Source organism: Polistes canadensis, unplaced genomic scaffold, assembly GCF_001313835.1.
Source record: "Polistes canadensis isolate GaletaPanama2010 unplaced genomic scaffold, ASM131383v1 scaffold_111, whole genome shotgun sequence".
In the NCBI taxonomy this organism is placed as follows: domain Eukaryota; kingdom Metazoa; phylum Arthropoda; class Insecta; order Hymenoptera; family Vespidae; genus Polistes; species Polistes canadensis.
Genome location: NW_014569658.1, coordinates 49,740 through 72,633, shown reverse-complemented (window position 1 = coordinate 72,633; position 22,894 = coordinate 49,740). Strand labels below are relative to the sequence as shown.

Genomic DNA, 22,894 nt, shown 5'->3' with positions numbered 1-22,894 from the left:
TGATAATGATCAAAGATCTTATTCCTTCTTTTTTATCGAGATAATTCTTTGAAATTGGTAATAAAGTATATCTATATATATATATATATATATAGCATTTTATATGAGCTGGTAATTTTGAAAGTGGATTAAGTTAAAATATTACAAAAATTATTTTATAATATAAACTGGGATAAAGTGAATTAAGTGAAAGAAGAAAAAAAAAAATTGAAAAGAATATTTGTTATATTTATCTTTCTAATATTAATTATTTTATAATATTTATATATAGTATATATATAAAATATTTTACATTTAAAAATCAGTTTTTTCAATTCTTACGATTTACTTAGAGCTTATATTACTTTCATAATTACTGACACACACACACACATACACATACACGTATATATATTTACATAATTATACGGGATAGTTATATAGCCTTAATATATCATCATAGTTACACAAAAGTTGCATAACTTAAGTTTATTTGAAAAAGTGTCCAACGTAAAATATTAAATCGAGTTTATTACGAAAGTGAAATATTCTTGATTAAAAAAAAAGAAAAAAATACAAACAAAAAAAAAACCACCCCCTTATTTTACGTGTGTACAATTATTTATTATATTATTACTTAAACCGTACAAATGTGTATGCATGTGTGTGTGTGGTATACGTGTAAAATTCATACGCGTTGTTAAAAAAAAAAAAAGAAAAAGAAGTTAGAAGACACAAAAGTGCGGAGGACTCGGAAAAATTTCGTAACGATCGCGTGAGTCGCACATCCGTGTTGTTGTTATTATTTTTATTATTATTATTATTATTCTTGGCACGTAAATGGCCAAACACTAAAGATATTATCTAACGAGTAGTAGTATTTGTATTACATGCATACATACATACATACATGTATGCATTTCGTTTTACACGATAGAATACACATAAACGCGTACACACACACACTGTTAAACATCTATAATGTATTTATTAATCTTAATTCTTTTCTTCTCTCTCTCTCTCTCTCTCTCTCTTCTCCCTCCTTTTATTTCTTATTTTCTTTTTCTTTTTTTTCCTTTTTATATTCATTCTTTATTTTTTTTCTTTTTTTTTTTTCCTACGGTTAAACTCGCGTTTATCGTACAATTTATCTTCCACTAATATTACACCAGTCGACTTGCTTGCTCGCTCGTACAACGTATACACATTTATAATCTTTTATTATCTCATACCCACACCATATATACGTTATTTTATTATTATTTCTCTTGTGAAAAAAGAATTAAAGAACAAAAAAAAAAAAGGAAAAATATCACATATGAAATAAAATAATAAAATATAAAACGTTAAAAAAATAATAATCGAAAAAGTTTGGAAATATATCGTGTATAGTACTATTTGTTTTGCGAAATGAACAAACAAAAGTATCGTATATAAAAAAAGTAATAATAATAAAACAAAAAATTTAACAAAATAAACACAAAGAAACAAGTAAATAAATAAATAAATAAAGAAAAATCGATTGTTATAAGATGATAAAACAACGGGAATGTCGGTATTATTAAATTGAATGCCTTTGATCGATATGAAAAATTGAAAAATAGAAATAGAAATAAAAAGAGAGAGAGAGAGAGAGAGACAGATAGATAGATAGATAGTTGAAATAGTAAGATAGAAAAATATTTTTATTTGATCGGATATATATATAAAAAAGAAAAAAGTACGCCTTCGCGTTAGCTCGAGAACACAAAACGGAGTTTCACCACCTCACTACCACCCCACCCTCACTACCACCACCCTCACCACCTCTTCTACACCTTTAATGGGCCGGCGGCTTTACGATCAGAATTTATCGCGTGCCGTAATATCTCCGACATAACTCTTTTAACAATCCCGTAGAATCATTAACCGAGTTGCAACGTGCTAGGAATAACTTGAGCAATTGTGTTATAAATTTGTGCTTACCTCACGGAGCCACGCAATATGTATTAGTGACTCGCTTACATCGATAAATAATTTCATTTCTTTTATCATCTTTCTATCTCTTTCTATCTTTTATATATATAGGTTTAAATCGATAAATAATTAAATTTCTTTATCATCTTTCTCTCTTTCGTTCTCGTTCTCATACATACACACTCCCACACACATATATATATATATGCATGCATACAAACAGGAGTATTATAAAATTTTATATAGGTTCCAAAGTAATTATATGGAAATAAGGTATGGTTTTATCTCATCGGTCTATTATTATTATTATTATTATTATTATTATTATTATTATTATTATTGAACGATTACGATAAAAGATGAGAATAATAAAAAATAAAATCATAAAGTAAGCAAGTAAAAAGAATATATATATATATATATATTCCCCTAATAATAATGATAATAATAAATTTTATCTGCCGCGGAGGAAAAAAGAATAAATTTATCAAAAAAAAAAAAAAAAAAAAAAAAAAAAAAGGAAAAATATATTCTCTACTAATTAATAATAAACACGATAAAGAATAAAATATTGATCGTGACACATTGTTTGTACAATCATTTTTATCTTATAATATATAGCATAATAATTCATACTCTTTTTTTATTTTCCTTTTTATATTATTATTATTATTATTCTCTTTATCTCTATCTTTCTTTCTTTCTCTCTTTATATGACTTTACATTATTTTCACGTGATAACTGATAAAAGTTGATACCGGGTGATATTTCTCTGAATAATAAGAAACCACGGGTACGATAAATATTAATGACGTTGTTTAGACAAGAAATTGTGGGTTATTATTTCTACTACTACCACTACCACTACTATCGCACCTGACGGTAGAAAGAATTTTACAATTTACATAAATCGTTGAATTGCATTATTTAATAGCAAGTCTTATACATATATATATATTTGAAAGATGAAATATAGAGAGAGAGAGAGAGAAATAGATAGATAAATAGATAGATAGAAAGAGAAACATCTAGCAGCAGATGAACACATACCAAAGTCCTATGTATGCTGTTTTAATATGTATATATGTATGTATATGTATATGTGTCTACATTGTGTCGGTGAGAACGAGGGATGGAGAATAAACGACTGACGTCATAGCGAAATACAACTGGAACAATATTAAATGCAAACAATATGTTCTCTCTCTCTCTCTCTCTCACTCTACTTTATGTAATTACATATTTTATATATATATGTATTCGTTCGTATTTTATTATTACAAATGTATATATACATATATAAGAAAGTTAGTATATATATTAATACCATATTATACATATATTTGCGTTTATTATGAACGTTTCGCAAGTACGACAAACATCGTTTCGTGTTCACCTTCTTCTTGTGGACATTTCGAATGATAGTGTTCGTTGTTAAAAATTTAACAACTCTCTCTTTTATTTCTACGTTTGTAATATGTATTAAAATGTGTTACAGAAAAAAAATACAAAAAGAAAAAAAGAGTCAAAGAAAATTAAATTTTCTTCTCGTTTGTGTGTTTAGATATTTTTGTTTTGTTTTCTTTTCCTATTTTGTGATTTATTTAATTATAACGTTTGTAATATGTATCGAAATGTGTAACAATCAAAAATAAAAAAAAAAAGTATACGCGAATTGAAACTTAGAAATGAGGAAACAAAAAAATATCAAAGAAAAATTAATTTTCTTCTCGTTTGTGTGTATAGATATTTTTGTTTTATTTAATTTTCATTTATTTCATTATAAATCTCGTAGGAAAAAAAAAAACTTGGGCAGACATTAATTAGAATCGTTTAAAGTAAACCGCACGCATGCACGCACGCACACCACCATCGTCTATGTCGCCATAATATGCATTCGATCGATAATCTAAAATTAATCGTAGCAAATAATTATCCTTTTAGTGTGAATTAAATCGAAATTCGATGTTCCTATTGGTGGTAAACGATGATGAAGAGCCGAACCGAGGTCTGGTCTTTCAATGTCGATCGTGTAACCGGCTAACTAACTCGTTTAATTAGTCAAATGACGCGAAGCTTAAATTTTAAACATGATTGAAAGTGGCGTTTGGTTTGTTCCCCTCCCTCCACCCCACCCCCCTCTTCTTTTCTATTTCTTCCTATTTCTTTCTCTCTTTTCATCGACAGAAGAATTTTTTTTTTTAACCTATCACCTGTCTGATTAATTAATGTTCTTCTCGTTTCGATGTGATTAAAATGATTCTCTTAAAAAAAAAAAAATAATCGAACATAGAAAAAAGGGGAATGCGATAAGATAATGTATATTTCACGTATTCGATTTTTTTTTATATATATGTGTGTGTGTATAGGTGGGTGGTGGGTTCCTCTATAATGCGAAAGTATATTTTAATCTTCGTTAAAATGTGTTATTAAAAAAAAAAAAAAAAGAGGAACAAATTCGACGTAACTAATTTTTCACATTTTAATAAGAAAAGAGAAATAACAGATAAAAGAAAAATAATAATCCAACTTTTTCACAATTTTGCGATTATACACGTATTTGTGTGTGTGTGAGAGAGAGAGAGAGAGAGAGAGAGATAGAGAGAGTTGATTAAAATTTTAATAAATTCATTAGCAATATATAATTATAATTATTAAACCGGGGAAAATTTATGAAAATTTTAATTAGAAATTTAATAAATCATAAATGAATTTATTCAAAAATTATTAAATTACTAATTGATTGCGCAACGTACCCACCGAGAACGGCCTTCGATATTGAAAGGACGTTAATAATAATTAAAAAGGATAAAACAAACAAAAAAAGAAGCCAAAAAACAAATATATATATCCACGCGATATAAAATAAATTGAATAATTAAATTTAAAAAAAGAAACAAGGAGAATAAACATTATTATAGCATTGGGAAAAAAACAAGAAGGAGAAGGTTTTTTTTTGTTTATTTATAATAACTATTTTCGTATGATTAATTTTCAACTAGATTGGGTTTCTTTTCATCAATAATAAAAATATTATTTTTTCTTTATAAAAGAAACACATGTAATAAATCTGTATATTGGTATGACGGAAAGTGTACTCATCGTGATAGAGTAAAATAGATAGATAAAAATAGAAAATGATAGAAGATAGTGAACGTGTGTGTGTGAGTGAGAGAAAGATAGAGAAACGTGACGTCGAATATATGAATCAAAAAGATTCCCTATTTATATTCTCAATGCTATTATTCTATCTCATCAATATAATCATCCATTATTGGTTCCCCTTTTATATTTTATTATTATTATTATTATTATTATTTTTGTTTTAAATATAATAATCTGATTCCCTTTTTTATTAATTCATTATTGTATGGAACGAAAGCCAGCCAATAAGCTTTATCAATCAATCAATCAATCAATCAATCAATCAATCTTTCTCTCTCTCTCTCTCTCTTTTTAATTTTCCATTTAGATTTTAATTTAATTGTTTATGATTACTTTCTATTATTATTATTATTGTTTCTTATTATTCTTTCTATTACAAATTCGAGTAACTTTTTTACAAACATTTTCTCATACTTGATCAATTATTATCAAAGAGGGTGTGTTTCGAATTTTCTTGTCGTCCCTTTTTTTTCATTTTTTTTTTGTTCAACGGGTCACCCATCAATTTTACTAATCGTACGTCTACGTTGAGATTGATTTTAATAATCAGACAGGAATTAATAATCCAAAGTATATGTTTAAGTAAAAACATGTTTATATTTTTAAATCACGTAACAATATCTAAAAAAAATAATGTATGAACGAAAAAAATTGATAATTACATTTAACAATAGATAATAATGTTTATTGTATATATTAGAGTTATATTAAAAGCTTGGAGGAATAACGTTGATTTCATTTTACTTATCAAATTAATATCAGGTATATTATAACCATGCAAAATTACAGTTATCAAAATAATCCCAACGTAGCAGAGGACCATTGATTTCTATTATTATTAATATTATAGTTACATATATATATATATATATGATTTTATCTTTTTTCTATATATTTTATAAAGAATGATAATAACGTTACCAATAAATCCATCTCTCTCTCTCTCTCTCTTTTATTTTATACATTCATATTTTAATTAATTCAAATATTCATGATTATTTCCTATTATTATTAATATCATCATCATTATTATTATTATTTCATTCTTTTATTATTCTCTTATTTTAAATATATATTACATTTATTTATTTTTACATTATCGTGTGTATAACGAAAGCTAATAAACTTTATTAATCAATTTCTCTTTCTCTCTCTCTCTCTTACTCACTTTATTTCTCTTTATAATAGGAAACACAAAAAGCTCGTTTATTCTCTTGTTCAGAGAATTGCGATGAGGGGGGTTGAATGGGAAGAGGAAGGGGTGAGATAGGGGGGAGAAAAAGAGAAATGGTAGTTTTCTTGTTCGATATTGAGTAGTAATTGGTGCGAATATTGTGTCCAGGCGTGGCCAATGCTAAACAAATAAGTGAGAGAGAGAGAGAGAAAGACAAAGGACAAAGGATAATAGAAACGTAAGAGAGAAACACGATTAGTTTAATATCGCTAAAGACGACGACAACCAACGATGCAGGTGTGCCAGAGTACAGGTGGAGGTGGGTGGGGGTGGTTGGTAGGGGGTTCTCTTTTAACAAATGTAAAGTAAATTTATATGCACCATTAATCCCTTTATTACATCCTATTCTCTAAACTCGCTTTATCGCCAAATTCATTTTATTTTACCACCCTTTCTCTCAAATACACACACACACACACACCTCAAACCCCGAAACTAACCCCTTTCTCACCCCCACAACCACTGCCGCCACGCTTTTCTATTTCTATTTCTTTTTCTCTTACTTGCACGACATCGTTATTTCGAACGATATTACGATGGAAACTTGCTCAAATAAAACGACAATGTAACAATGTATGTATGTATGTATGTATATATATACATACATATATATATATATAAGTAAACTTTTCCCGTTCCGTGATTTTCTCGAAAAGTAAAATAAAGAGGTGAGATATAAAAGAAAAATAGGAAAGAAAAAGTTTTAGACTCAATTTTACCGAATAAAGTCGAAGTATATATATATATACATTATACACGTATATATATGTACGTGGTATATGTATATATATATATATATATATTCTCAACTAATCGAGGAAAGTTAATTGCCATTTTTCTTCGACAATTTTCTTTCTTCTACCACCACCACAACTACCCTTCCCCTACTCCTACTTTCTTTTATATTTTTTTTTTGTTATCTCGCAAATAGTAAATTTTCAAGAATTTGCGCTAAATTAAAAGGAAAGAGATAAAAAAATATTAAAAAAAGGGGGAAGAAAGAGTAAACAACTGGTTTTGTATCGAGATAGGAAGAAAGAAGAAGAAGAAGAAGAAGATGATGAAGAAGAAGAAGAAGAAGAAGGTAGGTAAAGGAGAAAAAGCAAAATCTCTTTTCTTCGTCGAACTAAACTCGTTTCGCCATCTCGTTAAAACTTGCGCTTCTCTCACTAGCACCCCTTTTCCTTCCCTTCCTACCTGCACTACTCTCCTCACCCACCCACAATCCTAACTCTTTTTCTTTTTCTTCTTCTTCTTCTTCTTATTCAACAAACTTCGTTCCTTTTCTCGCGAAAATATTATTTAGATGGATTCCCGTTCACCAAGAGATAGAAGACTTTCAGTCAAGTTTATTTATTTATTTATTTTGTTTTTTTTATTTAAATAAAGTTCCAACTTACGAGCCAATCACTTTTGTTTTTCTTGTGTTTCTTTTTTAAACAAAGATTCTAATATACCTAAATCGTTTTTATTTATTTATTATATGCGCTTTCCTTTTCGTTTGTTTTTATTTTGAAAAATAAGAAAATAAAAATAAAGTCAATCTCATCTCTCCGATTGAAAGTAATATGAAAGTGAATCGAGTTTTATTTTCTCTCGTCATTATTTGAATTGATTTATTTTTGAAGATTAATAATCAAATGTATATAAAAGTATACAACTATAATTATATTATATGTATTATTTAATATATTTCGTAATTATTATATTACAAGAGTAATGAAAATGTATTAAACTTTTTCATTATTTTCTCGATGATTCATTCTATATGATGAAAAGAAAATTTAAAAGTGTTTCATAACGTGTGAGAGATTCAATTATTATTATTATTATTATTATGATTTATTTCTTTTTTTTACGAATTGAACTGAAATATATAATAAGGATTTTATAATAAACTTGAGTATGGTTATACACGTATTATTAGTTACGTCATTTTTAGTAGATTTAAGTTAACATCATTATGAAGTTACGAAAGAACTTCAATCTATTTTATATTTAATCAAAATTATATACAATTTGTTTCTTTCTCTCCATGTATTTTATTTCTCGCAGAATTTAAAACAGAAGTTAATTGATTCCTAATAAATTCAATCTAATAACGATTCGTGTAACTATTAATAAGATTTCTCGAATAATTATCTATAAAAAGAAAAAAAATATTCTTAAAAATAATTCAATTATCGCGAATATATTTAATTACAATTACATTCAATTTTTATATTACACGATAAAATAAATATATATGATAGACTATTATTTCTCGTAATTGTTATACCATGACAGACAGAAGATAAGATTAAAGAGAAAAAAAAACAACAAAAGAAAAAGAAGAAAAATTAATTTGAAATAAAAAAAGATTAAGAAAGGAAAGAAAAAGGGTGGGGTGGATGATAAAGTACATTGCAAAGATAATTAATAAAACTGGCGTTTGCGGAGAAAGTTTAGTTGCATGTAAGCGTGACCATAGAATTAACGATTCTCGTCAGACATATGGTATAAGTTTCGTATGACGAAAGTTTTATGAGAATAAAGAAAATCAAAGAATAGAAAAGATCAAAAGTGTGAGAAAGATAATAAAGGAAACGTATTCGTATATATATATATACATATACATATAAGGAGACACACATATAACAAACACTTATAGTAAATTCATAGTTTGACGCTACCAAGCATGAAATTTATAGTTTATATTATCGGTTATTTTAAACGTTAGTTAGGTTTACCCGTTGTTGTTTCTCTCACAGCTTTCGAAATTTCATTTGAGAAGGATAAACGATCACGAAATAGACGACAACGTAGACGAAAGGTAGACAGACAAGGTAAGCAAGAAAGAGAGAGAGAGAGAGAGATAGAAAGAGCGTAGGTTGTCTGCCTTACTCTGTTGTACACCGGAAATTGAAATTCCATTCCGCGTCCGGGAATTCGAAGGCACGTAGAAAACGTTCCTCGTAAATCGTCATTCGCGTAAAAAAAAGAAAGAAAGGGGGAAAGAAAGAAACTCTTACGAGTAAGACGGAAATTCTCTTCTTTTTCTTTTTCATTTCCTATAAAGAAATTTAATTTTAATTTTTTAATCCTATATAAAAGTGGAAAAGTAAAAAAAAAAAAAAGGAAAAGAAAAATGAAAAATCCACGATTTTTAATCTCCCCTTCTCATTTAACATTTTATTTCTTGTTAAAGAAATTTTATATTTCACTTCAAAATATTCTTTAGCGAAAGAAGATAAAAAATGTACATTTCTATTTCTATATCTATATTTCTATCCTATTTTATTTCTTCTCTGATAAAGAGAGAGAGAGAGAGATTTAATTTAATTTTTTTAATTCTACGAAAGAAAAAGAAGACGAAAAAAAGAAATCAAAGAATAAATAAAAATCTACATTTTTCTCTCTCGTAAAATTCTTTATTACATTTGGCCTTTTTCTAATGAAAAAGAAACAGAAGTAGAAAAAAAAGAAACAGAATAAAAAATAAAAATAAAAAAAAAAGAAAAAAAAAGGAGTTGGACTCGGTCGATAAAAAAGAAAGAGATACACGAGTTAAACTTAGAAATGAGAAAAAGAAAGAAAGAGAGAGATATAAAACGTCGAGGAAGGATATATCAAGAACGTATATATATATATATATATATATATATATATACATGGCATTGAAAAACGACTTTCTAAAGAAATAGGTAAAGTGAAGAAGATGAGAAGAAAGAGAGGGATGATGAATAAAGGAGAAAGAAAAAACAAAAAAAAAAAAAAAAAAGAAAAAAAAAAAAAAAAAAAAAGGAAGAAGAAGAAGAAGAAGAAAAAGGAGAAAAAAAATCCCCCGGTCGTTATAAAGTATAGAATTGGATGAATCTTTTACGTTTCTCTTGAAGTAGAACGACATCCTCGTAAAAAGGGTTGCCTGTGTGTAGGCGTTGGTGTAATGCAATGTTTTTCATACGATTTTCCAGAGAGAGAGAGAAAAAAAAAAAAAAAGAAAAAAAAAATCAAACGACAACGCAAAACATAATCAGTCAGACGAAATCATTGAATATTATCACAAACTATAATACGTAGTTATAAACATTTGCCCCATTAAAACGTGTGGATCGATATTATGAACCACCGTTCGGTTCGGTCATTTGTCAAATCGATTAAACTTTGCCAAACAAAAAACTAGAGAAAATTGATAAAGTTATATAAGTAAAACTGTATGAAGGGTGTGTGGTGTGTATGTGTGTGTGTGTGTGTGTGTTATATCATCATCATTTATTCATTATTCACTGGCAATAAAAAGTTTTTTCATTTGGTGATACGACGACGACGACGACGTTGAAATCTAATTATTAAAAGGGGAATATTTTATTTTGTATTTTTAATAGACATATATATATATATATATATAGATAAAAAGTTGTTAAGCATCAATCAAACGCTTTTGGAATATATATATTATACAACATACTTAAATTTAATATTAACCTTATTACCGGGGGAAAAATGTTTGAAAATTTTTTTAATTAAAATTCCTCGCTCAATGTTATTGCTTTTTTTTTTTTTTCTACGTTGGAGAAAAATATTATTATGATTATTATAATTATAAATATTGCGGGATATTTCCGTTTTATTATTATTATTATTATTATTTTTCTTTTTAATTATTTTTTTAAGCCGACACACCGAAATAATAAATTAAAATAGAAATATATAAAATAAAATTAACCCCGTCTCGGTAAAAAAAATCTAAACTTATACGTATACCAAAATAAAATCAACTTGCTTCAATGATACAAATACTTATATTTTTTTTTTTTCATTACATTATCTCATTCCCATAACAATATAAATAATTCTTAAAAGTGTAATTTAATAAATATGCTCCCCCTTCTGCAAGATACGTCTCATATAAATATAAAACTTATCCTTATTAAGCTTTTTTTTTTTATTATTATTAGAGAATATATATCTTTCATACCACCCATAACAATATTTTTCTATAATCATAAAGATAAAAAATAATAAAAAAAGTAAAGTAAAGGAAAGAAAAAAACAAGACGCGAACGGACGCGAATCGATCGACCGAGTAGAACGTCAATTAGTTTAATAAACGTTCTTGTTACGTTTATATCGTCGAAGAGAGCTTCTTCCACAAGAGAAAGAGAGGATTGGTGAGAGGACGAAGTGAGGGGGGGGGGCTTAAGGGGGTTTCAGGAGAAATCGACGACGCACATAAAAGCCAAACTAACGTGCGCGCGCGCACAACTAGCTAATTAACGAGGAGCAGCACTGGCTTGGCGAAGAAGGATAACGAAGTTTTGCTTTTCTCTTACTCCTCTTCTTCTTCCTAGCCCTTCTCACCCTTTCACCCAACCCTCAATCTCCTCTTCCTCACTCTCTCCCCTTCCTCTCCCTGTTTTTTCTTCTTATAGCTCCTTCATCGTCGTCTCTTTCTCACGGGCCGATTAGAAGGGCGATAAAATCCGTCGTTGGCATTAGTTAATTAGAGGTACTACACAGTTATGTATTCGTCTATACTTTACTCAAGTATTTCACTCACTCATTTACTTACTTACTTGTTCATTCGTTTTCTCTCTCAATCTTTCCATTCCTTCCTTCCTTCTTTCTTTTTTTATTGCTCTCAATTTCTTTCTCTTTCTCTCATTTTTTTATTTTTGTTTATTCTTCTCACTCACTCACTCACACATTTTTTCTTTCTCTCTCAATTCTTTCCTTCCTTCCTTCTTTCTTGCTTGAATTTTTTTATTTTCTTATTCTTTTCACTCACTCACTCACACATTTTTTTTCTTTCTCTTTCTCAATCCTTTCCTTCCTATCTTCTTTCTTGCTTGAATTTTTTTATTTTCTTATTCTTCTCACTCACTCACTCGTTCTTTCTCTTTTTCTTTCTTTTTTTTCTCTCTCTTTTTCAATCCTTTCCTTTCTTTATTCATTCTTTTTCTCTCTCTCTTTCTTTAATTTTTTTTTCTTATTTTCTTATTCATCTCATTCACTCTTTCACTTTTATTTTTTATATCCCTTCTTTATATAACTTTTTTTTCTCTTTCTCTCTCTCTCTTATTTTCTTCTTTCTAGTTCTCTTATATATTCTCTCTCTCTCTGACTCTCTTTTTCTTTTTTTTTTTTACACATACATATACGTACACATATATTCTCTCTTTCCCTTTTCTATCCCCTTTTTTATACCATTGTCCTCCTGTAGCACCCTTAATAGCAAGTAAAAAAAAAAAAAAAAAAAGGAAAAAGAAAAAATCTGCTCGGGCCTACCACTCGTAATCGGGTTTTTGCGATTAAAAAAAAATGGAAAAGAAAAAAAAGAGAGAAAGAGAGAGAGAGAAAGGGTGACGTTCTTCATCTCGACGATTCGCTAATTAAACTCCAATTCGTCCCCACTACTAATCGGCCATACTTTTTATTCTTTTACATTTTATTTCTTTGAACTTTTTCCCCCCCTTTTTTTTTTTTTTTTTTTTTTTTTTTATATAGTTCTCAACGAATGATTTGGTTTTCTTTTTTCTTTTTTTTTTTTCAGCGATTTCTTCCCACTCAACCGGGTCCAATTTTTAATCGATCGATGTATAACCCACCCACCCCCCAACCTTCCCACCTCCTACCCCTTCATCTTTCTTTTTCTTTTTCTTTTTCTTCTTCTTCTTCACTTTTTTTTTCTTATTCTCTTTTTACGAGATAAAGTATTAAAAGAAGTAAGTAAGTACAAGTTTCTATAGTATCCAATCCAATCCAATCCAATCATCGAATTACTCTTTTTTTTTTCTTTTTTTTTTTTTTTCTATATATCATAAGTAACTTATTTGAAGAAGATTGAAAACGATTTCTTCGTGAATCGATAAAGAATAAAGACGATACGATCTTCTCTTGATGGAAAGAAAGTTTATATTATTTTATATGTGTGTGAGTATCTTCTATGTGTATGTATGTATATATATATGGGTATAAAAACGAGGAGAGCGAAAGTACGTTCAATTAATCGAAGAAATCTTAATGATGAATAACCACGACCATAAACACGTCAATGTATTATATTGAATAATAATTTGAAATATATTGAATTATTGTTATGTTTCTCTCGAGTGTATGGCAAAATTATCTTCGAAAGCTTTTTAAAAGCTTTTCTATAATATAATAGAACTACAAAGATAATATAGAGAAAGTGTGTATGATGAAGATGAGAGTTGGGATGAAAAATAGAAATCATTTTGTTTGCAATTGTATTGTTAAACAATGTTTAATTATGCGAAACGAATATTTCGTAAAGTAAGAACAAAAATGTATTTAAATATGTTTGTTATATTTCCTATATGTTCTACATTACCGACTGATATATTCAATTCATCGTTCTTTATTACCGACAGTTCACAAAATGCCCGCTTTTCTGCATTACCGACCGAATTTTTCAATTTAAATATTCGATTTATTATCGCATATATGTAGATACGAATTATGAAATATTTGTGTCTATTTTGTATATTATTATTGATCGAATATTTCAAACAATAAATTACGAATAACACACACACACACACACACGAGAGATAATTAATTAATTAATTAACATTTAATTATTGCTTGTTGTTTAAGGTGAATTTGAACAAAATAAAAAAAAAAGAAAAAGATAAAGAAAAAAGAATAAAATAAACAAATTCGGAATACACACGAGGGGATCGATTTATTTAATTGTATATATATATACATATATCCATTTAATTACTTAACAAATTACTTGTGTAATTATCTGTCTCATCATCAACCGAACACGCTTGATCATTTAAAAAAAAAGAAGAAGAAGAAAAAAAAGGGGGGAGAAAAATGAAAAATATACATTACGAAAAATTTTGATTGAATTAATTAATTATGTATATTAATTAATTGATTAAATAATTACTTTATAGTCAACAATTTCAAATCGGACGAATATATTTAATATATTACACGTTATATACGCCCACGTATACGTACTCGTCGTTGATGATGTATCATCAAATGCAAATAGTAGGAAATATAGGGATTAGTCAGCGTGTATGCTTAATTATCGCAATTGAGATCAATTACGGTAAATCGTTTTCCTCCTCCTCCTCCTCCCCCTCCCCTCCCCACCCGCCTCCTCCTACTCATCCGCTTGTTGTTCTTCTTTATATTCTTTTTTACTTCTTGTTTTTTTCATCTTTAATTTTTTTACTTTTCATCATCATCATCATAATCATTATCATCATAGTTGTCGTCGTCGTTGTTATTGTTATTGTTTCCCAAGATCCGTCAATAATTTCCAGAGTACGATATAAATCAGTCATTTGTCAGAAAAACCCTCGACGTTTGCGATTAGCTCCGGTTGGGGACGGTATCTTTGTCACAAAGTAACTTACATTCAATGTTTTTCTTTCTTTATTTCATTATTTCATTTTATTTCGTAGTAGTAGTTTGATGTGTGTGTGTGTGTGTGTGCGTATTGATATATCGATTCGACATTCTCTACACGTTCAATATTTAATTCGACTAGAAGCAAGTTGTTCAGTCAAGCGTTTACTATACACCAATACCAATATTATCACCATCACATATACAAATACACACATGTATGCACGTACAATAAATCAACAATATTTCTCTTTCCATCTTTCTTTCTTTCTTTTTCACATTTCATTAACTTGTTTTTTTTTCCTCTTTCTATTTTTCTGTTTTTTTCATGTCGCAGGTTAACAGCACGCAAAACACGATATAATATATCGGATTTAAAAAAATAACATTTTATTAGTTAATATATTTTATATGTATATGAAACATTATCCCCACCCCACCCCCCACTTTTGTTACGTTCTCGAATTATAAATTTAATTGAATTAATGTGTGTGTGTGTGTCTTTGTTCTCTAAAAGAAGAAAGATTATTGTACACGTTGAATTTTATTTTAATTTACAATAGGGGCGACAAATATTAAAAAGAAATATTATTCGTTTCTTTCGTTTTTAATTTTAATTAAAGTAGAAGAAATATTTTTAAAAAAATATATATAATAATAATAATAATAATAATAATAATTCAATAATAAAAAAAGTAATTTATTAAATGGAACAGGAACAACACACACTGTCTCAAATTGAATATATACGAAAAAGAAAAAAAAATAAGAAAAAAAAAATTGTTTTCGATATTCCGACACGCGTAGGAGGCGTGCATTAGGAATATTAAAACTGAAGTCAGGCAACAACAACACAGTATTAAATTCTTCGCTTGGTATTTCAATAATCATAAATTGTACCATATAAAGAAAAGAAAAGAAAAGAAAAAAAAAAGCCATTAACATACGTCCTTCTAGATAAACCATTTAATATTATAATTTAAACACACACTTTATTCGCTTCGGTCACATATTAGTAGTATGCGTTTTATTTTTTTAGGTCAAATGTGTTCTATATATATATATACAAAAAAAAAAATAACTACACATTCAGCATAATAATATGAATAATAAAAATTAATCGAGAGAATAATTATAAATAATAAATTTAACATTTAACAACAACAACAAATACAAAATGTAATAAATAATATATTTATAAATATCAAGCGGATTTTATATGAATATATCGTATCATTAAAAAAAAAGAATAATTAAAAAAATTCGATAAACGAGAAACCGCAACCCCGTTCGATTAAATATATTATGCTTCCCCCTTCCCTCTCCACCTCCTCCTCCTCCTCGTTTGTTTCTCATTCTCATTCTCATTCTCACAAAACCGAAAAAAAAAAACCATTTCTTTTCCTATTACTCTCTCTTCCCCCATCGTTGGTGTTAATTATCATTCCCCCTTCTTTCTCTCCCTTTTCTTCTCCCGTCCCCCCCCCATCCCATTTCGTGTAATAGCTGACAACGTAATTGACATTATTACGTGATCTCGTACGATTTCAAATAAACTAAAAGAACACCACGAGATGAAACGCAAAATGATACTCTCTCTCTCTCTCTCTCTCTCTCTCTCTCTCTTTCTATTACTCGTTGTAAATTTTGACGACGAGAACGATGAAGATTATGAGAAAGAAGAGAAGAAACAAGGAGGAAGAAGAAGAAGAAGAGAAAAACGAGAATGAGAGTAGTACCAAGTTCCCCTCTCCCTCTCTCTCTTATCTTTCTTTCTCTTTCTAATAAAAAAATAAAAAAAAAAAATAAAAAGAAAAACTTTATTTCCTTTTTATCGACCTGTTTACATTAGACAAGCACTTTGTCGAATGGTAAGAGAAGAAAACACCTTGAAGAGTCATGCGCGCTTGCTTACACGCGAACTAAGAATTACATTCCCCCCCCCTCCTTCCCCACCCCAGTATTACTACTACTACTACAAAACTACGTTAATTCCTACGTGTAATTACAATTGTACACTATTATCCATCCACGTTAGTGTTTTTGTGTGTAGTGATGTATCCAATAGACGATAGGAGGAGGGTAAATGGGAGAGAAGGGGGAAGGGGAGGGGAGGGGGTAGGTTGGAAAATAACTAATTCTAGAATGCCAATTAAGGACTTGCATAGTATACTCTAGTCTTCTCTTCTCTTCCTTTTTCTTCTCTTCCCTTCCCTTTACTTCACCCCCACCCTACCTCACCCCACCCCTTTTATTTCTTCTCATCCTAAGTATACGTTAGAAGCCCAACAAAACACGTTAATGAAATGAGATATAACCACTGCTAGTCGTGAGAACGTACTTTAATGATAGCAAAAAAAAAAAAAGAAGAAGAAGAAGAAAAGAAAAACATCCATGGAAAAGATAAGAAATGAAAGTGGGGTAGGAGGGAGGAGGGTGGGAGAAGATTTTTTTTTTACAAGAAAATATATAATTTTGTATGGATTATTATTATATTATCATCTTATAAGATTTATATATTATATTGGTGTTTCTCTCTTCTATTGGATTATTATTTATTTATTAGATAAAATAAAATATATATTGAAATGAATGAATGATATAATAATAATAATAATAATGTTAATCGTCGTAGGATCATTGATTTGTATGTATAATTTCAAAATGTATATTTGTCGTTGCGATAAATTATATTATAATATGATTTCGATCAAAGTTCGATTGCGTTTAATTTTCAATTTCGTTCGCGAAATCGTTATTATCGTTAATTTTTATTATTTCATTTCTTTTTTCTTTTTCTTTTAACTTCTTCTTCTTTTTTTTTTTCTTTTTTCTTACCAATGTCAACACATACGTTTTAGAAATTTATTAATGGGTCTTACGTCAAAACTTGTTTGCTTTGGAATATCTTTACATTTATTTAACGTGTTTAAAATTAGAAAATTATATATGTGTTGTATTATGTGTAAATATGGGGAAAAAAAAAAAAAAAAAAAAGAAAAAAAGAATAAAAGAAAAAAAATATCAGATAAAATATATAGACAACCGTCGTAGAATTTTTAATGAGCACACATTGACATATTGTAAATACAAATATCTTCGCGAAGTTTCTACTTCTTCTTTTTCTTCTTATAATAATTATTATTATTATTTTAAATTAACGACAATTTTATTATACCGTTTAGAAGTTATATTACCAGCCTGGCCAATAAATTTGTCGTTTAACTAAAATTAAAACTCAACTTCAACTCTTACATTAGCTTATTTTATTATTCAATGTGCTAATAATCGAAATGGTGGAATAATATTTGTCGATTTAACATTCGCGCGCGTTCAACAACGATTTCTCTTTTTTACAATGACAAAAATATCACGAATAAATGAAATATATGTATTAGTAAAAAAGGAAAAAGAAATAAAAAAAAAATAATTACGTACCGAACACAGTGAAAGAAAAAGAAAGAGTTCGGATAAGTGAAGTGAGCGTAAAGATGAAAAAAGTAAACGAAAAAAAAAGAAAGGAATATTAAAAAATTAAAATTAAAATTAAAAGAAAAACGTGGTTTTGACTAGAAGTAATATGGCAAAGAGAAAAGGGCCGTGTATGTGTGCGTGTGTGCATATATGTGGAAAATGCAAAAAGGCGGTTGAAATGTGTCGCTGCATGGAATAAAAAAAAAGAAAAATAAAATAAAAATGTAAAGCAACATTTAATAACGTGTAGAATATGTCAAAAGGATATTTTTAATTCCTGTCTACCTATTATATATATATATTGATATATATCTATCCGTCTATTTATCTATCTATCTACTATCTGATCTAACTAATATCTTTTTTCGTAATGGAATATTTCGCGATGTGATACGAAATTAAAATTTCTACCAATACAACGTTATATAAAAACATTCGACCGGATATATAAAGTATAATTAAAATGCTCATATACATTTATTTATATTTCGTTGAATCAAAAATTTCTTTCGTATTTACTTGCCGTTCTTTCTCTCTCTGTTCTGAATTGAATTTAGGAATCGTATAACCATTCATTCGGGTTACATTAAATCGGATCTGGCAAAATACTTGTTTTGCGTTTGAAATCTGACACATCATAAAATAATTACACGAAAAAAAAAGAAAAAAAAACTAAAACGAGCGAAAGTCATTGCGTTCGGGTAAATGAATGAAAATAATAATGAAAAAAAGAAGAAGAAAAAAAGGGTATTCGATGTATTTGGAAATTTGATTACAAAAACAAGGGGAGTGCAGGCACAGAACGTTAACTCGAAGTTTGGTCAAAAGATTTATGATGTTTATGGACATGATGCAATATATCAGAACACATGCGTGTAACGCAAAACTTGTTCAAATATTTTCTATTTGGAAAATCTAAAGATGCACTTTTGTTTTCGTCGATCCAACCAACCATTCTCGAAAAGTCCATGAAATCGTAGGAAAAAAATTGAATAAAACTGATGCAGCACTTGCAGTGTCGCATGTTCATCGATAAAAAAAATTACATTGACATTTTATATATATATATATAATAAGACAGATTTTTTAAATAATTTTAAAAAGATTGGATACGAAATAATTGGGGAAAAAAAAAATCTGATATAAATGTATTTAAATTTTTCATTAAAATATGAACGAAACTTTTTATTCATATGTATATATATATGTATATATATACTCAATATACAATTTCGTTTCAACTCCCCCCTCCCACTCTGTTTCTCTTTAATCTCTTTACCCCTCCACTATTATACCCCCCACCACCATCACCCCTTCTCCATGCTTCCCCTTTGAATAATGTACCGACAGCTGCGAGAGATTGCATAATCGATAATATTATATAACTCGTTATTGTCGTTACGTAAGCGCGGTGCAAACATTTACATAAATATTACATACATACATACATACATATATATAAAGGTGTAAGTACGAAGGAAGCAGATATATCGAGTGACTTCAGATCACGACAAATAAATATGTGTTTAATGTTTGCTCGTGTGGGTGGGTGTTGACCATGGTTATATATATATATACTATGTTATATTATTATCTTATGTTGCATTGCCATTGCATTTCTTTTCTTCCCTTTTTTATTTTCGATATGTGTGTGTGTTTAAGTATGCAAGGATAAAATTTGTTTTATTCTGAAACAAATTTATAATTTATTCGAGATATTATTAGATAAAAATAATCCTCTGTCAATGAGAATAATATGTAGAATTTTTATTCTTGATTTTTTTTGTTTTGTGTTTTAATTATTAATTGAGGAAAGATAATTTCTAAATCAATTTATAACTTTAAATATATATTGTATTAAATATATGTGTGTGTGTGTGTGTCGATAATTATAACAGTCTGGGCTATGCAAATTGAAAACATTCATTTCATGATTTATATGTATAAAAAAAAAACAAGAATAAAAAGAAAAATTATTAATAATACAAGGAAAACACAGTAATATAAATTAAATCACAAAATCAATCTTTTCAATTTGCATACCTCACTCCAGTCATAATTATCGGTACCATCATATATATATATATACATACATACATATAATACAATTTTTCATTAATACAATTCTCTCTCTCTCTCGTGTATTGATTTTTGTCCTTATTTCCTTTATAAATTTAATTAATCTCCTCCTATCCCCTCATACCCCCTCTATATGCACAAACGCGTTCTTGTTGTTGTCCTGTTTATTTTTCGTTATAAAAAAATCATTATTCATTCATTTGTTTATTTATTTAAAATCAATCCGACTCCTCCCCCCTACGCCCCTCCCCCTCCTCCCCACCCATTTCCCTCTTTTCTTCCGATTTTATTTATATTGAACAACGAGCCAACGAATTATTTTCGTAACGAATGAAAAATCCGAGGAATTTACAAAAGGGGACAGAAAAAAAAAAAAAAAAAACAAAATGGCGGCAGGTAATAACCCTGTTTAAACCCCTTTTTCACATTTATTATTTTATTTCATTTCATTTCAATTGATTTTATTATTCGTATTTTGTTCTTTTTGTTGTTGTTTTCCTTCTACCTTAATTCAGCAAGTTATTTTCTTCGGTACCTTAAGATTGTCTTCGAAAGGGATGGGAACTGGTAGGAAGAGGGCGGATGGGTAGGGGGTGAGGGTGGGAATCGTCGTAGTTAGGTGCTAAAAGGAGACGGTAATTGCTTGTAACTCTTCAGGTATTCGCATGAAATATTTCTTTCATCATTATTCGTTTACTTCAATAGCTGGTGGTGTAGGGGTAAGTGGGGGGGGGGAGAGAGAGCGGAAAAGGATGAAGACCTCGTAAAAAGTTGCTAAGGTAATTCTCGCGAGAGAGAGAGAGAAAAAAAAGAAAGAAAGAAAGAAAGTAAAGGTGGATGAAAGAAGTGGGGGTGGGTGGTATGGTGGAAGATAATGATGGCCGATGAACCAACAAACCAACATGAACCGGTTTTTCGTTGTCGTTCAACCCGAGACGACACAACGCAACGTTTGAAAACAGCTTTAGTAAAAAGAAAAAGTAGAAGGAGGAGGAGGAGGAGGAGGAGGAAGAGGAGGAGGAGGAACATTCAACTCATGGGGAAAAATTAATCGACAAATCGCTCACCTGGTCAGCCATATTGTAACCGTCGTTCAAGGACAAATCGAGATTGTCGTTTCTCTGAAACAAATGAAAAATAATAAATATATATTATTATTAAACCTAACACATAATGATATACACACACACATATATATGTGAAAATAGTATTAGGTAAATTATTTATGAAATATAAAAAGAAAAGAATAATTGTGACGTAAGATGACATCGTGTGTGTCATTTTTATTTGATAAGGTATGAAGTAATACCCCATGTAAATAAATGAGAAATAATGTAAGTAATAAAGATTCCGTCGAGTCAACATTTTTTTTTTATTTTCTTCATTATTATTATTATTATTATTACGTTTCTTATATATGTCAACGATGTTTTTTTCCTTCTTCTTCTTCTTCTTTTCTTTTTATACGTAAGTTTTCGCTTAATTATATTTATCATCTTTATATATATATATAATTTCTTTTTTTATTATTTTTTAATTTCATCCTTCATTTAAAACGAAACTTCTTCATATTCATTTATTCACATACGATAAAGTTCGTCTATCAACTTCTCCACTCCCCCTCACCACCCACCGCCCACTATTATTGTATCCTTGTCCGTTGTTCGTAAATGCAACTTAATGTAATAAAATTGAACAAAAGCAACGACTATGACGACTAACTACTACTACTACTACTACGAAAACGAGGAAAGTTATAATTCGTAATTAATAACCCTGTCGTCCGATAAATTCAACGTCCAATTTCCGAGCGACAAGCTCACAAATTAGAGAGAAAGAGAGAGAAAGAGAGAGAGAGAGAGAGAGTTGCAATTTATGATTTGCAGTACGATAAATATAATATCGTCGGAGGATAAACGTCGCCCGCGGAATATCGTAATGGGAATGATAAAATATTACGATTCGCCAAATATGATAATATAACATTATTATATTTACTAGTTCTAATTGGCCGGGGCAATTAAATTACCGATGGATAATTTGCATTTCGTGTATGCGTACAGTATTTACCGCGTTCGATCGGAACACTCGATTGCTTTAATAGATCCTTAATATGTGTGTATTTGTATGTGTGTCATCATGTGTTCTCTCTCTCTCTATCTATCTATCTCTATCTGTCTATCTCTCTCTTTCTCTATGTGTGTATGCGTTTTACCTGTGCAGCAGTGGGCTGGCTGGCTGGTTGTGTTTATATTATATTTCAAATATAAATAGATAAAATAAATTATAATAATATTAGTATTTCGCGAGAGATATTATCTCTCCAATTTCTCTTGTTTTATTCAAACTCATAAATTGATAATAGTAATAATAATAATTATTATTATTATTATATATGAGAGAAAAAAAAAAAACGAATAATATCACGTTACAATTTCCCATTTGACAAACCCGTTCTAATAATAATTATTATTATTATAAATTAAAAAAAAAGTAGTAAAATAAATGTTTAAAGGATGTTTTTACTCATATATTTACGTATATAAATCATACGTGTGTTATTTGTTACCATTTATCTCTTATGAGAATGTATTTGAAAAATATCTATTCAGTATGTATTTCGAACGAATAATA

General features: G+C 28.7%; 1 protein-coding gene across 2 annotated transcripts in view; it reads right to left on the bottom strand.

Moving 5' to 3' along the window:
• The window catches only part of LOC106787699 (TOX high mobility group box family member 3-like), an 81,770-nt gene that overhangs the window by 18,501 nt on the left and 40,375 nt on the right, over window positions 1-22,894 (bottom strand). For both annotated transcript variants that reach the window (XM_014750275.1, XM_014750276.1), the window contains exon 2: window positions 21,328-21,381. In XM_014750275.1, coding sequence (XP_014605761.1) covers window positions 21,328-21,339 — 12 coding nt within the window. In that variant the 5' untranslated portion in view covers window positions 21,340-21,381. The remainder of the gene's footprint in view (window positions 1-21,327; window positions 21,382-22,894) is intronic.